General features: G+C 40.7%; 1 protein-coding gene across 1 annotated transcript in view; it reads right to left on the bottom strand.

Annotated features, from left to right (window-relative positions):
• Positions 1-5,426: 5,426 nt before the first annotated feature.
• The window catches only part of LOC110496082 (putative ATP-dependent RNA helicase ddx6), an 85,003-nt gene continuing 77,248 nt past the window's right edge, over positions 5,427-13,181 (bottom strand). The window contains exons 11-14 of the mRNA XM_036952544.2: positions 10,835-10,898; positions 8,485-8,586; positions 8,117-8,344; positions 5,427-7,787 (exon numbers count right to left, since the gene is read on the bottom strand). Of these exons, the coding sequence (XP_036808439.1) occupies positions 8,130-8,344; positions 8,485-8,586; positions 10,835-10,898 (381 nt within the window). The 3' untranslated portion in view covers positions 5,427-7,787; positions 8,117-8,129. The remainder of the gene's footprint in view (positions 7,788-8,116; positions 8,345-8,484; positions 8,587-10,834; positions 10,899-13,181) is intronic.

Raw genomic sequence — 13,181 nt, 5'->3', positions numbered from 1 at the left:
AAGGAAGACTGTATAGAATAAAAATATTCCAAAACATGCATCCTGTTTGCATCAAGGCACTAAAGTAATACTGCAAAAAATGTGGCAAAGCAATTCACTGTTTGTCCTGAATACAAAGTGTTATGTTTGTGGAAAATCCACTGCAAACATTACTGAGTACCACTCTCCATATTTTCAAGCATAGTGGTGGCTGCATCATGTTATAGGTAAGCTTGTAATCATTAAGGACTGGGGAGTTTCTCAGGATAAAAAGGAAACGGAATGGAGCTAAACACAGACAAAATCCTAAAGGGAAAGCTGGCTCAGTCTGCTTTCCACCAGTCACTGGGAGATTAATTCATATTTCAGCAGGGCAATAACCTAAAACACAAGGCCAAATCTACACTGGAGTTACTTACCAAGAAGGAAGTGAATGTTCCTGAGTGGCCGAGTTATAGTTTTGCATTAAAATCTACTTGATAACTATGACAAGTCCTGAAAATGGTTGCCTAGCAATGATCAAGAGCTTGAAGAATTTTGAAAATAATAAATGGGTAAATGTTGCACAATCCAGGTGTGGAAAGCTCTTACCCAGAAAGACTCACAGTTGTATTCGCTGCCAAAGGTGCTTCTACAAAGTATTGATTCAGGGGTGTGAATACTTATGTAAATGAGATATTTATGCATTTCATTTGAAAACATTTCTAAAAACATGTTTTCACTTGGTCATTATGGGGTATTGTGTGTAGATGGGTGAGAAAGAAATCAATTTAATCCATTTTGAATTCAGGCTGCAACAACAAAATGTGGAATAAGTCAAGGGGTATTAATACTTTCTGAAGGCACTGTACAATAACTACAGAAAACACAGGACAACTGAATTCTGAAATGGCTTCTCCCCCTTAATGACCACATAATTTGTTTTACTCACTTATGTGACAAATTTAACCGTGGCTATGTTTAAAAGTTCCAAACAAGTAATTTAATTAATTAAATTTAGCAAATTAGAATTTTAGTACCAGTCATTCATCCAGTTTCCAGGAACAGGATACACTATTTTCTTTCCAGCTCTTGCAGAATTCAGTCTCTCAGTTTATTGAATGTAGCGTCTCTGCATGTAAGAGGAGTCTGCATTAGAGAAGCACAACACAGTCATGCATGCAATTCAGAATTTGAGCAACTGTAGATACAGTGGGGAGAACAAGTATTTGATACACTGCCAATTTTGCAGGTTTTCCTACTTACAAAGCATGTAGAGGTCTGTAATTTTTATCATAGGTACACTTCAACTGTGAGAGACGGAATCTAAAAGAGACCAAATATAAATTTCTGCTTTTCAGATGTATCAAATACTTATGTCATGCAATAAAATGCAAATTAATTACTTAAAAATCATACAATGTGATTATCGGGATTTTTGTATTAGATTCCGTCTCTCACAGTTGAAGTGTACCTATGATAAAAATTACAGACCTCTACATGCTTTGTAAGTAGGAAAACCTGCAAAATCGGCAGTGTATCAAATACTTGTTCTCCCCACTGTACATTTGAGGCTTCGCTGTATTAGCTCTATTGCAATTTGGGAATCAGGGGTATTCTGGTTTCTGTACCAGTTTATTTTCTCCAAACCCCATGCTGCAATACCATAATTCATATATTAATTGTATTATACCCCAAACCCCTTTTACCTTTCCCCACCATTGACCATATAGGCTAGCTCTTACTCGTGTTTTTAAGGACATGATTACCTTTTCCAAACATCTTGGAGTTAACCACAAGTGAACCTTCCCTCCCCCATTTGTACTCATTCATTCACACAGTCACATCTTGACTCAATGGCCAAGAGCACGCACACACAGATCCACACAGGATTAGACAGTTACATACACTCAGTGGCCAGTTTATTAGGTACACTACACCGCTCACGAAAATGGTTAGCTGCTACAGACAACGAGTCACGTGGCCGTGGCTTGCTAAATATAGGCAATGTAGCATATACAGGCATCGACGCATTCAGTTACTGGTCAACTGAACGTTAGAATGGGCAAAATGAGTGACCTAAGCATCTGAGCGTGTTATGATCGTCAGTGTCAAGCGCGCCAGTTCCAGTATTTCAAAAAAAATGTCCGGCTTTCTTTTCATGCAAGACAGTGTCTAGGGTTTACAAAGAATGGTGTGAGAAATAAAACACATCCAGCCAGGGACAGTCCTGTTGGTGAAAACAGCTCGTTGATGAGAGGTCATGGTGAATGGCAAGAATCATGCAAGCTAACAGGCAGGCCACAAACAGGCAAATAACGGCGCAGTACAACAGTGGTGAGCAGAACGGCATCTCTGAAAGCACAACTTGTGGATTCTTGTCATGGATGGGCTATTGCAGCAGACGACCACACCGGGTTCCAAACCTATCAGCTAAAAACAAGAAGCGGCTCCAGTGAGTACCGAATCACCCACACTGGACAATTAAGGAGTGGAAAAACATCGCCTGGTCCGACGAAGCCCGGTTCCTGTTGCGTCATACTGATGGCAGAGTCGGGATTTGGCGTAAGCAATTCCATGGCCACATCCTGCCTGGTGTCAACAGTACAGGCTGATGGTGGTGGTGTAATGGTTTGCTGAATGTTTTCCTGGCACACATTAGGTCCCTTGATAGGAATTGAGCAATGTTTCCATGCCCCAAATAATTCAGGCTGTTCTGGAGGCAAAGGGGGGGTCTGACCAGGTACTAGATGGGTGTACCTAATAAACTGAGTATACAGACATTTACCCACTGACATAGACTGAATATTCCATCTCTACACTCTTAACATTGCCTGTTTTCTAGTCCCCTTTGTGACCACTGATCGGAAAGAACAGTATGTGAAAGGAATTTGAAAAACTCTGCCTTGGGCTAGTTTGGGGTTTACACTATATGGCTAGTGTTGACCTATTCTGTCTTTGCACAGTATGGGTCACAAAGTAGACCAGAAAACAGGCTATGGACAACAGCCATACAGGTATTAAGACATTGTATGTCACTCACAGACAAACAAGCACACATAAACATTCACAATTGCATACAGAAATTCACATTTCAGCCAATTGAACACCCAACCAAACAATCGTACAGAACAGCCATTCATATACAGACACACAGGCAATCACATTCATACCAACAAACAAATGAGACGGGACACTAACTTACTCTTAAAACACACCAACCAACCCTGTTTCGCACACACCAACTTTCTCTCTATGACGCACGTGCACACACACACACACACACACACACACACACTGACAGTCACTCACGCAAAGCACACAAAATGCCATGACGTGACATTACACTTTTTTGGTTTCGGTTCAATATAAATCCTGAAAGTCAGTATTTAAAATCAAACAAAATAAAAAAAAATCTAATATTCAAAACTACCTCCACCATGAAGCAAATTCATATTTTTTGTTTGTTATTGTAAACAAATCGTGTAAACAACAAATTATTTACAAACCAATTTCCTCAAAATGATACCAACCACCTCGTAAAAAGATTGACCTAGATAACCAGTATGACTGCTCGGATAGCATTCTCTCCAGTACTTAAAATAAGCAAACTAATTGTCAAAATAGAATACTTTTTTGTACTTTGGGAAAAAAATTACAAATGTGTTGAGTTTCAGATCTGTTGCAAACCATATTGGTTGGTCCACTGTTGTGCTGGAGTTCTTAAGTACCAGAGAGAAGAAAAAATTCAAGATGACTCGCAAACCCACACAAACCCAGTGCCATAAAACCCTGCTCTGCCCCCCTCCCTGATTAGCAAGCATTGTCAAAAATAATTTCAAAGAGAAGCAAAAAAAACATCACATGTTTTCCTCTGCATTCATCATCAAGCTAAACATTTGTAGCAGGACCAAAAAAAAGATTACAGCTGCCAGTTTGAAGATGCTACAATTCGCTTTCAAATATAATTCTGATGTGAGCCAACCCACCCCACACACAAGAATAGTCCCTCAGCTTTTCACAATCATAACAAAACTGTACGAACCCCCCCCCCCCCCCCCCCCAAAAAAAATAAAATAAACTCAGGGTTTTCCCAACCTAATGAATAGCAGAGATAACAAATGAGAGTTCTGCCAAGATCTCTGCTCTGTATGTATCATATCAAAATACCCTCCCTTCTTTCTTGGAGCCAGGCTGAGGAACATCACCCAAGAGCTCTGAGGTTTTTAAAATAAAAGCTTGGTTTCTTGTTACCTAGTTTTTAGTCTAAATATACTATATTTTGTGCCAATGGGCTGCATGTACCATTTGGCTGCACAGTACATATTGGCAATTAATACATTCACAACACTTTGGAGATGACATTTTTACATTTGAGTCATTTAGATTGATTCAAATTAGACCCTAAACCGAAGGACATACCCACAAAACTGTACCAACATGAAATGTCTGCCTCTAAAAAACATATTATATTACTTTGAGGGACCCTCACATTGAGGAAGAAAAAGCAGGTCTTAAAAATATGTTGAACCATGTTGTTTTGTACAAAGAAAACGTCAAGATTGCCTCAATTCAGGCCAATGTTAGAGGGCCTTTTTACTGAATAATGTGTTTGTTTCCTTGTGTTTGTTTTTCATGTAATGTGTAATAAATGTGTATATAGATATTTATAGTGTAATTGTTGTTTATTGAGGTGTTCATGCAGGGCTCATATGTGAAAGAGACAGTGGTTTAAAAAAAAAGATCCCATGCTGATCGTAATCTCCAACAACACCTTGTGCGTCTTTCAGAAATTGGATGCATATGACTGAATAGATTGTAAATTCTACCTGTTCTTTCCATAGTTGCAGACATATGGGCCTATTTCCTATATAGTGCACTACTTTATGGGTCCTGGTTAAAAGTAGTGCACTACTTTATGGGTCCTGGTTAAAAGTAGTGCACTCCTTAATGGTCCTGGTCAAAAGTAGTGCACTACTTTATGGGTCCTGGTCAAAAGTAGTGCACTACTTTATGGGGCCTGATCAAAAGTAGTGCACTACTTTATGGGTCCTGGTCAAAAGTAGTGCACTACTTTATGGGTCCTGGTCAAAAGTAGTGCACTACTTTATGGGTCCTGGTCAAAAGTAGTGCACTACTTTATGGGTCCTGGTCAAACGTAGTGTACTTTATAGGGAATAGGGTGATATTTTGACCCATAATCACATCACCACCGTATGAAAGCTCAGAAAATAGTTTTACTAGTAAAATGCTGCACAAGCTCAGTAATTGGATGCTACTGTGTTTTCATGAACTGCTCCTATACTGGTCTGAGATCGTTTATATATATTTTTGTCCGGTGCTATATTAGCTTGATTGTAGGTTACCATCCACAGTTTTTACAATGGGCCCAGTCTTATATTCTTTAAGTAGTCTTATATCATATTTATATCTTATTCACATGATTGATTATTCATAGTGACAGTCACGTTGCGTCTAAGTAAAAGCTGGCCTTTTTTATTGCAAAGTTTACATTAAAAGTACTTTGGCATTCTAGATGATGTCAGTCAGAGTTTGAGCCTTGATTATTGAGCATCTAGAACATGAACAAGATTCCCTAGGAGGACAGTGCACAACGAACATTCTACTTGCATATATCTGAATCAACCAATGCTACAATTCAGCTTAATTGTGTTTGTATTCCGTCTGTTGTGTGAGAGAAAGACAGATGGATGAACTGATAAGAGAGCACGTGGGAGAGTAATTAAGGCACTTGAGTGACAAAAGGCATGTGAATGTAAGCGGGCAAGATGGCTAGTGTGAATGAGCCAATATAAAAGAGTCCATCTTGTCTCTACAATGGAGGAAGACCGGTTTAAATGTGTGAACGCGTTTGGGCCTTGTGTCCCTGGCAACCGCTTTGGTCTTGCCCACAAAGGGTAAAGAAAAAGGAATCTCTTGTTGAAATGCATTCATTTTAGTGTTAAATGGCTAAAAGTGTTTTTATTTTCATATAATAATGAATTATATCTATAACTGAGTTGATGTCTGAGGGCCTCTATGTTGAATAAAAACAAAAACAAACGTTGACCACTAATTTCAAGCTACGTATCAAAGCCAGTGAAATACTAGTAATTCAATACAACTGCATGAATGAAGGTGTGGTGTACCACTGTAAAAATATACGTTTGGTGGTTTTCTATCTAGTGTGAGTGGGAACACTACCACAGGCATTTGCATCTCCATAATTTGAGATAAACAAAAAATGTATTTTGTCTCGTGACATGCATGTCATGTATACCTAGGTAACTCTAGCTACAGTAGCCTGAGGCAAGGCACAAGCAGTGTTACTTTTAATCAGCATAAATATTGTTGAAAAAAAAAAAACATTACTTTGTGTGCAATTCAAAGACCTGAGCCAGCTAGCTGTCATCGGTAACAAATCAGGTTTGAATAACCTACCGTAAACATTTATTTTACGGTCGGGACTGACTGCACCTCTGAAAGTGTACATGACTCAAGCTGCTCGTTTTGAACATGACCACTTTTAAGCAACCTAAAGCCATCATTCTATGTTACTATTTTCCAATACAGGCATTATTTTGATAACCCAGCTAACTATATACACTGAGTGTACAAAACATTAGGAACACCTGCTCTTTCCATGACAGACTGACCAGGTAAATCCAGGTGAGAGCTACTGTATGATCCCTTATTGGATGTCACCTTCAATCAGTGTAGATGAAGGGGAGGAGACGGGTTAAAGAAGGATTTTTAAGCTTTGAGACAATTGATACATGAATTGTGTATGTGTGCCATTCAGAGGGCGAATGAGCAAGACAAAATATTTACGTGCCTTTGAACGGGTTATGGTAGTAGGTGCCAGGCACACCGGTTTGAGGGTGTGAAGTGTGTTTGTCTCACTCAACAGTTTCCCGTGTGTATCAAGGATGGTCCAGCACCCAAAGGACCTACCAGCCAACTTGACACAACTGTAGGAAGCATTGGAGTCAACATGGGCCAGAATACCTGTGGAACGCTTTCGAAACACAAAGAATTGAGGCTGTTCTGAGGGCAAAATGGGGTGCAACGCAATATTAGGAAGGTGTTCCTAATGTTTTGTACACTCAGTGTATGTGGTACAGAAGATAAGTTATTCAAGTCGAAGTTGGATATTAGTAGTGCTGTAGCAAAGGATTTATTATCCAACACTTTGTGAATTTATTAATAAGTTTAAAACCTACAAATATAGTATCTTAATTCCAATAAAAAATGCATGTAAGTGAAATGAGCTTTCCAACACTCTGAAGCTTTCTTTACCCTTAGTGGTCGTTGCTACGGTTAACAATAGGCCTCGTGTCATTGATGACACAAACCTGTCCTCCTCCAAAGCTGACCATAAAAGTGGACGACATATTCAGCTGGAAACAGTACAACTTGATCAATATTTTGCATGGTTCTTACTTTTTTTAAGACAACGTTCCTCACCTATCTCTGAAGTTTTTCAGCTGATATGTTACCTTGCAATACCAGGATACAATCCAAAAAACATTAGCCTACATGTCTTAAGCCAAAAAAGGATTGATTGATCTCATTCAGTGTGCATTGGGCAAGCTACCTTTGGTGCAAAACAACATGGTTAAACCATTTTAAATAAAAAAAATGCAGGCAGCTCTTAATGAAATAACAAGGGGGAATAAGAACAGAATATACAAATCAGCAAAAAGTCAACTCGACCTTAACGTCCATGTGCCAGGTTTTGAAGGTTGCGAAAAGAGAAGTTGAAGAGGTGCCTGAAGCTTGTGTGCAAGAGCTGAATGTTGTGCAAAAGCTGGGTATGTCCTATTGTCCTGGATGGAAGATAAGGTGGCGGGGATTAAAAAGATGGGTCTCACACTTCATGCACATCACAAGATGGGTTCCCAATTTGATATATCCCTTATCCCCTTGTGTAGATCCACAATTACTTGATAGACGTAAGAAATATGGTAATGAGCCATATTGCCTTCTAAGGAATTTACCAAATTGCTTACGACCCTTTCAGATCTAAGTTAGGGTCGACCTAAAATATTAGGCATTCTCACTGGCATGTCCGACTGACAGGTATAATATGCCCATATAAGCAATAAAGCACTGGGTCCATCTCATCTTCGGCGGAATGTCAGAGTGAATGACTCACCAGTTGAGGGGTTCTAGGGCTCCTCCTGTTGGCAGCCTGTCTCCTTCAGCTCCTCCTCCACCTCGCAGTCTAGGTTGGCGGTGTGGAACTCGGCCACGTACAGGTTCTTGTCGATGCTGCCAGGGATGGGCTTGATGTCGGTGACCAGCTGGTCCTCGATGGACTTCAGGTTGAAGCGGTCCTCAGAGGTGATCAGGTTGATGGCCAGGCCCAGGTGACCAAACCTCCCTGAGAGAGACAATACCACAGAGGGATGGAATGGACATGTTGCCAGGATGCAAAACAGAGCATTCAGATATTAAAAGTTGATAAAAAGCATTGACATAATACCACAAGAAGCACATAAACAACACAAGGAAGTTCTATACCTGATCTTCCAATGCGATGCAGGTATGTCTCGGCGTTCTTGGGGAAGTCGAAGTTGATGACGACATTGACGGCTTGGATGTCAATACCTCTGGTGAACAGATCTATTTCAAACAGTAAAATCAACTGTACTACATACCCAAGTAAAATCTGATAGTACCAGACAAAATATACAGAAACAATTCATATGGACACGCAGTGCTTTACAAAAAGACGTGTCATTGGTAGCACTGGTGCTCCCAACTTATAAAAGTTTAAGAGCACAACATAACATTTAGGAGCACCAGAGCATCCATTGAACCCCCCCATTGAATGAACTGCTGCCATTTAATAATGGAACACTAGTGACTTTAATAATGTTTACATCCTGCTTTACTCATTTCATATGTATATACTGTATTCTATTTTAGTCAATGCCACTCAGACGTTGGTCGTCCTAATATACATGTTTTTCTTCATTCCATTCTTTTACTTTTAGATTTGTGTGTACTGTTGTGAATTGGTAGATACTACTGCACTGTTTGGAGCTAGGAACACAAGCATTTAGTTAGATACTACTGCACTGTTGGAGCTAGGAACACAAGCATTTAGTTAGATACTACTGCACTGTTGGAGCTAGGAACACAAGCATTTAGTTAGATACTATTGTACTGTTGGAGCTAGGAACACAAGCATTTAGTTAGATACTACTGCACTGTTGGAGCTAGGAACACAAGCATTTAGTTAGATACAACTGCACTGTTGGAGCTAGGAACACACACATTTAGTTAGATACTACTGTACTGTTAGAGCTAGGAACACAAGCATTTAGTAAGATACTACTGCACTGTTGGAGCTAGGAACACAAGCATTTAGTTAGATACTACTGCACTGTTGGAGCTAGGAACACACACATTTAGTTAGATAATACTGTACTGTTAGAGCTAGGAACACAAGCATTTAGTTAGATACTACTGTACTGATGGAGCTAGGAACACAAGCATTTAGTTAGATACTTCTGTACTGTTAGAGCTAGGAACACAAGCATTTAGTAAGATACTACTGCACTGTTGGAGCTAGGAACACAAGCATTTAGTTAGATACTACTGCACTGTTAGAGCTAGGAACACAAGCATTTAGTTAGATACTACTGTACTGTTGGAGCTAGGAACACAAGCATTTAGTAAGATACTACTGCACTGTTGGAGCTAGGGACATAAGCATTTAGTTCGATACCAATGCACTGTTGGAGCTAGAAGCAAAAGCATTTAGTTAGATATTACGGCACTGTCAGAGCTAGAAGCACAAGCATTTAGTTAGATACTACTGCACTGTTGGAACTAGGAACACAAGCATTTAGTTAGATACTACTGTACTGTTGGAGCTAGGAACACACACATTTAGTTAGATACTACTGTACTGATGGAGCTAGGAACACAAGCATTTAGTTAGATACTACTGTAGTGATGGAGCTAGGAACACAAGCATTTAGTTAGATACTACTGTAGTGATGGAGCTAGGAACACAAGCATTTAGTTAGATACTACTGTACTGATGGAGCTAGGAACACAAGCATTTAGTTAGATACTACTGTACTGATGGAGCTAGGAACACAAGCATTTAGTTAGATACTACTGTACTGTTGGAGCTAGGAACACAAGCATTTAGTTAGATACTACTGTACTGATGGAGCTAGGAACACAAGCATTTAGTTAGATACTACTGTACTGTTGGAGCTAGGAACACAAGCATTTTGCTACACCCACAATAACATCTGCTAAATATGTGTGTGACCAATAAAATGTGATTTGATTTGTGACCCAAAAATATGGTATATATTTAAATGTCGACTTTTACTAATTTTAGCTTTTCATGCTTTTCATATTGAAATCAAGAAGAAGAAAAATAAGGAGAAATAAACATGTTTACCGTGCAATGTCACACGCATCCCTATCAATGAAGACTAGGCTTGGCCAAATTTTATTGCAGATTTTCTAAAATTGAAGCTGGTTCTGGAGGTATTCTAAGGATGATTATCAGGTTACATAAACATGATTAGTGCATTCCCCTCACAATTTTGGCCTTCAAATTTGTTTTCTAAACTAAATAAAGAGAATAGGTTGCTGCTGCTGTCTGGGAGGCAGGCTTATGTGCCTGGGTACGACCATGAAACGAATGAATATGTGATTGCTTTTACTCTAGGGCACTCAGAAACAACGGTAGAGCGAAGCCTAATCTTTACAAAAATTATTTGGTGGACTTTTCTTTCTAGGCGCACTGGTGCTCCCAAATTAATATTCCAGGTCGCACATATAATATTTAGAATCACATTCGACCAAAATGGTTACACTTTAGAACCCTGTGGACACGTACCGGTGCAGACAAGATTTCTGCAGAGTCCATTTCTGAAGTCGTGGAACACACGATTTCTGTACTCCTGTGAGGATTAAAAGAACACTGCATGAGAGCACTGAACACACAACCTCAGAAAAGCATCTCTTCTCATGGCTCCCATACATTGACTAGCACAAACTCATATATTTTTTAAATTTTAAAAAATGTATTTCACCTTTATTTAACCAGGTAGGCTAGTTGAGAACAAGTTCTCATTTACAACTGCGACCTGGCCAAGATAAAGAATAGCAGTGTGAACAGACAACAACACAGAGTTACACATGGAGTAAACAATAAACAAGTCAATAACACAGAAAAAAAAAGGAGTCTTATATACATAGACGAATAGTTACAATTTTAGCAGATTAACACTGGAGTGATAAATGATCAGATGGTCATGTGCAGGTAGAGATACTGGTGTGCAAAAGAGCAGAAAAGTAAATAAATAAAAACAGTATGGGGATGAGGTAGGTAAATTGGGTGGGCTATTTACCGATGGACTATGTACAGCTGCAGCAATCAGTTAGCTGCTCAGATAGCAGATGTTTAAAGTTGGTGAGTGAGATAAAAGTCTCCAACTTCAACGATTCTTGCAATTCGTTCCAGTCACAGGCAGCAGAGAACTGGAAGGAAAGGCGGCCAAATGAGGTGTTGGCTTTAGGGATGATCAGTGAGATACACCTGCTGGAGCGCGTGCTACGGGTGGGTGTTGCCATCGTGACCAGTGAACTGAGATAAGGCGGAGCTTTACCTAGCATGGACTTGTAGATGACCTGGAGCCAGTGGGTCTGGCGACTAATATGTAGCGAGGGCCAGCCGACTAGAGCATACAGGTCGCAGTGGTGGGTGGTATAAGGTGCTTTAGTAACAAAGCGGATGGCACTGTGATAAACTGCATCCAGTTTGCTGAGTAGAGTATTGGAAGCCATTTTGTAGATGACATCGCCGAAGTCGAGGATCGGTAGGTTAGTCAGTTTTACTAGGGTAAGTTTGGCGGCGTGAGTGAAGGAGGCTTTGTTGTGAAATAGAAAGCTGACTCTAGATTTGATTTTGGATTGGAGATGTTTGATATGAGTCTGGAATGAGAGTTTACAGTCTAGCCAGACACCTAGGTACTTATAGATGTCCACATATTCTAGGTCGGAACCATCCAGGGTGGTGATGCTAGTCGGGCGTGCGGGTGCAGGCAGCGAACGGTTGAAAAGCATGCATTTGGTTTTACTAGCGTTTAAGAGCAGTTGGAGGCCACGGAAGGAGTGTTGTATGGCGTTGAAGCTCGTTTGGAGGTTAGATAGCACAGTTTCCAAGGAAGGGCCAGAAGTATACAGAATGGTGCCGTCTGCGTAGAGGTGGATCACGGAATCCCCCGCAGCAAGAGCAACATCATTGATATATACAGAGAAAAGAGTCGGCCCGAGAATTGAACCCTGTGGCACCCCCATAGAGACTGCCAGAGGACCGGACAACATGCCCTCCGATTTGACACACTGAACTCTGTCTGCAAAGTAGTTGGTGAACCAGGCAAGGCAGTCATTAGAAAAACCGAGGCTACTGAGTCTGCCGATAAGAATATGGTGATTGACAGAGTCGAAGGCCTTGGCCAGGTCGATGAAGACGGCTGCACAGTACTGTCTTTTATCGATGGCGGTTATGATATCGTTTAGTACCTTGAGCGTGGCTGAGGTGAACCCGTGACCGGCTCGGAAACCAGATTGCACAGCGGAGAAGGTACGGTGGGATTCGAGATGGTCAGTGATCTGTTTGTTGACTTGCCTTTGAAGACCTTATATAGGCAGGGAAGGATGGATATAGGTCTGTAACAGTTTGGGTTCAGGGTGTCTCCCGCTTTGAAGAGGGATGACCGCGGCAGCTTTCCAGTTCTTGGGGATCTCAGCCGATATGAAAGAGAGGTTGAACGGGTTGGTAATAGGGGTTGCGACAATGGCGGCGGATAGTTTCAGAAATAGAGGGTCCAGATTGTCAAGTCCAGCTGATTTGTATGTGTCCAGGTTTTGCAGCTCTTTCAGAACATCTGCTATCTGGTTTTGGGTAAAGGAGAAGTTGAGGAGGCTTGGGCGAGTAGCTGCGGGGGGCGTGGAGCTGTTGGCCGAGGTTGGAGTAGCCAGGAGGAAGGCATGGCCAGCCGTTGAGAAATGCTTGTTGAAGTTTTCGATTATCATGGATTTATCGGTCAGTGGGCAGCTGGGAGGAGGTGCTCTTGTTCTCCATGGACTTTACAGTGTCCCATAACTTTTTGGAGTTAGAGCTACAGGATGCACATTTCTGCTTGAAAAAGCTGGCCTTTGCTTTCCCAACTGACTGCGTG

The sequence above is a fragment of the Oncorhynchus mykiss genome, chromosome 18, assembly GCF_057628025.1.
Source record: "Oncorhynchus mykiss isolate SJ-2025 chromosome 18, ASM5762802v1, whole genome shotgun sequence".
In the NCBI taxonomy this organism is placed as follows: domain Eukaryota; kingdom Metazoa; phylum Chordata; class Actinopteri; order Salmoniformes; family Salmonidae; genus Oncorhynchus; species Oncorhynchus mykiss.
Note: the sequence above shows the minus strand (reverse complement) of the source record. Positions and strands in the feature narration are given on the sequence as shown.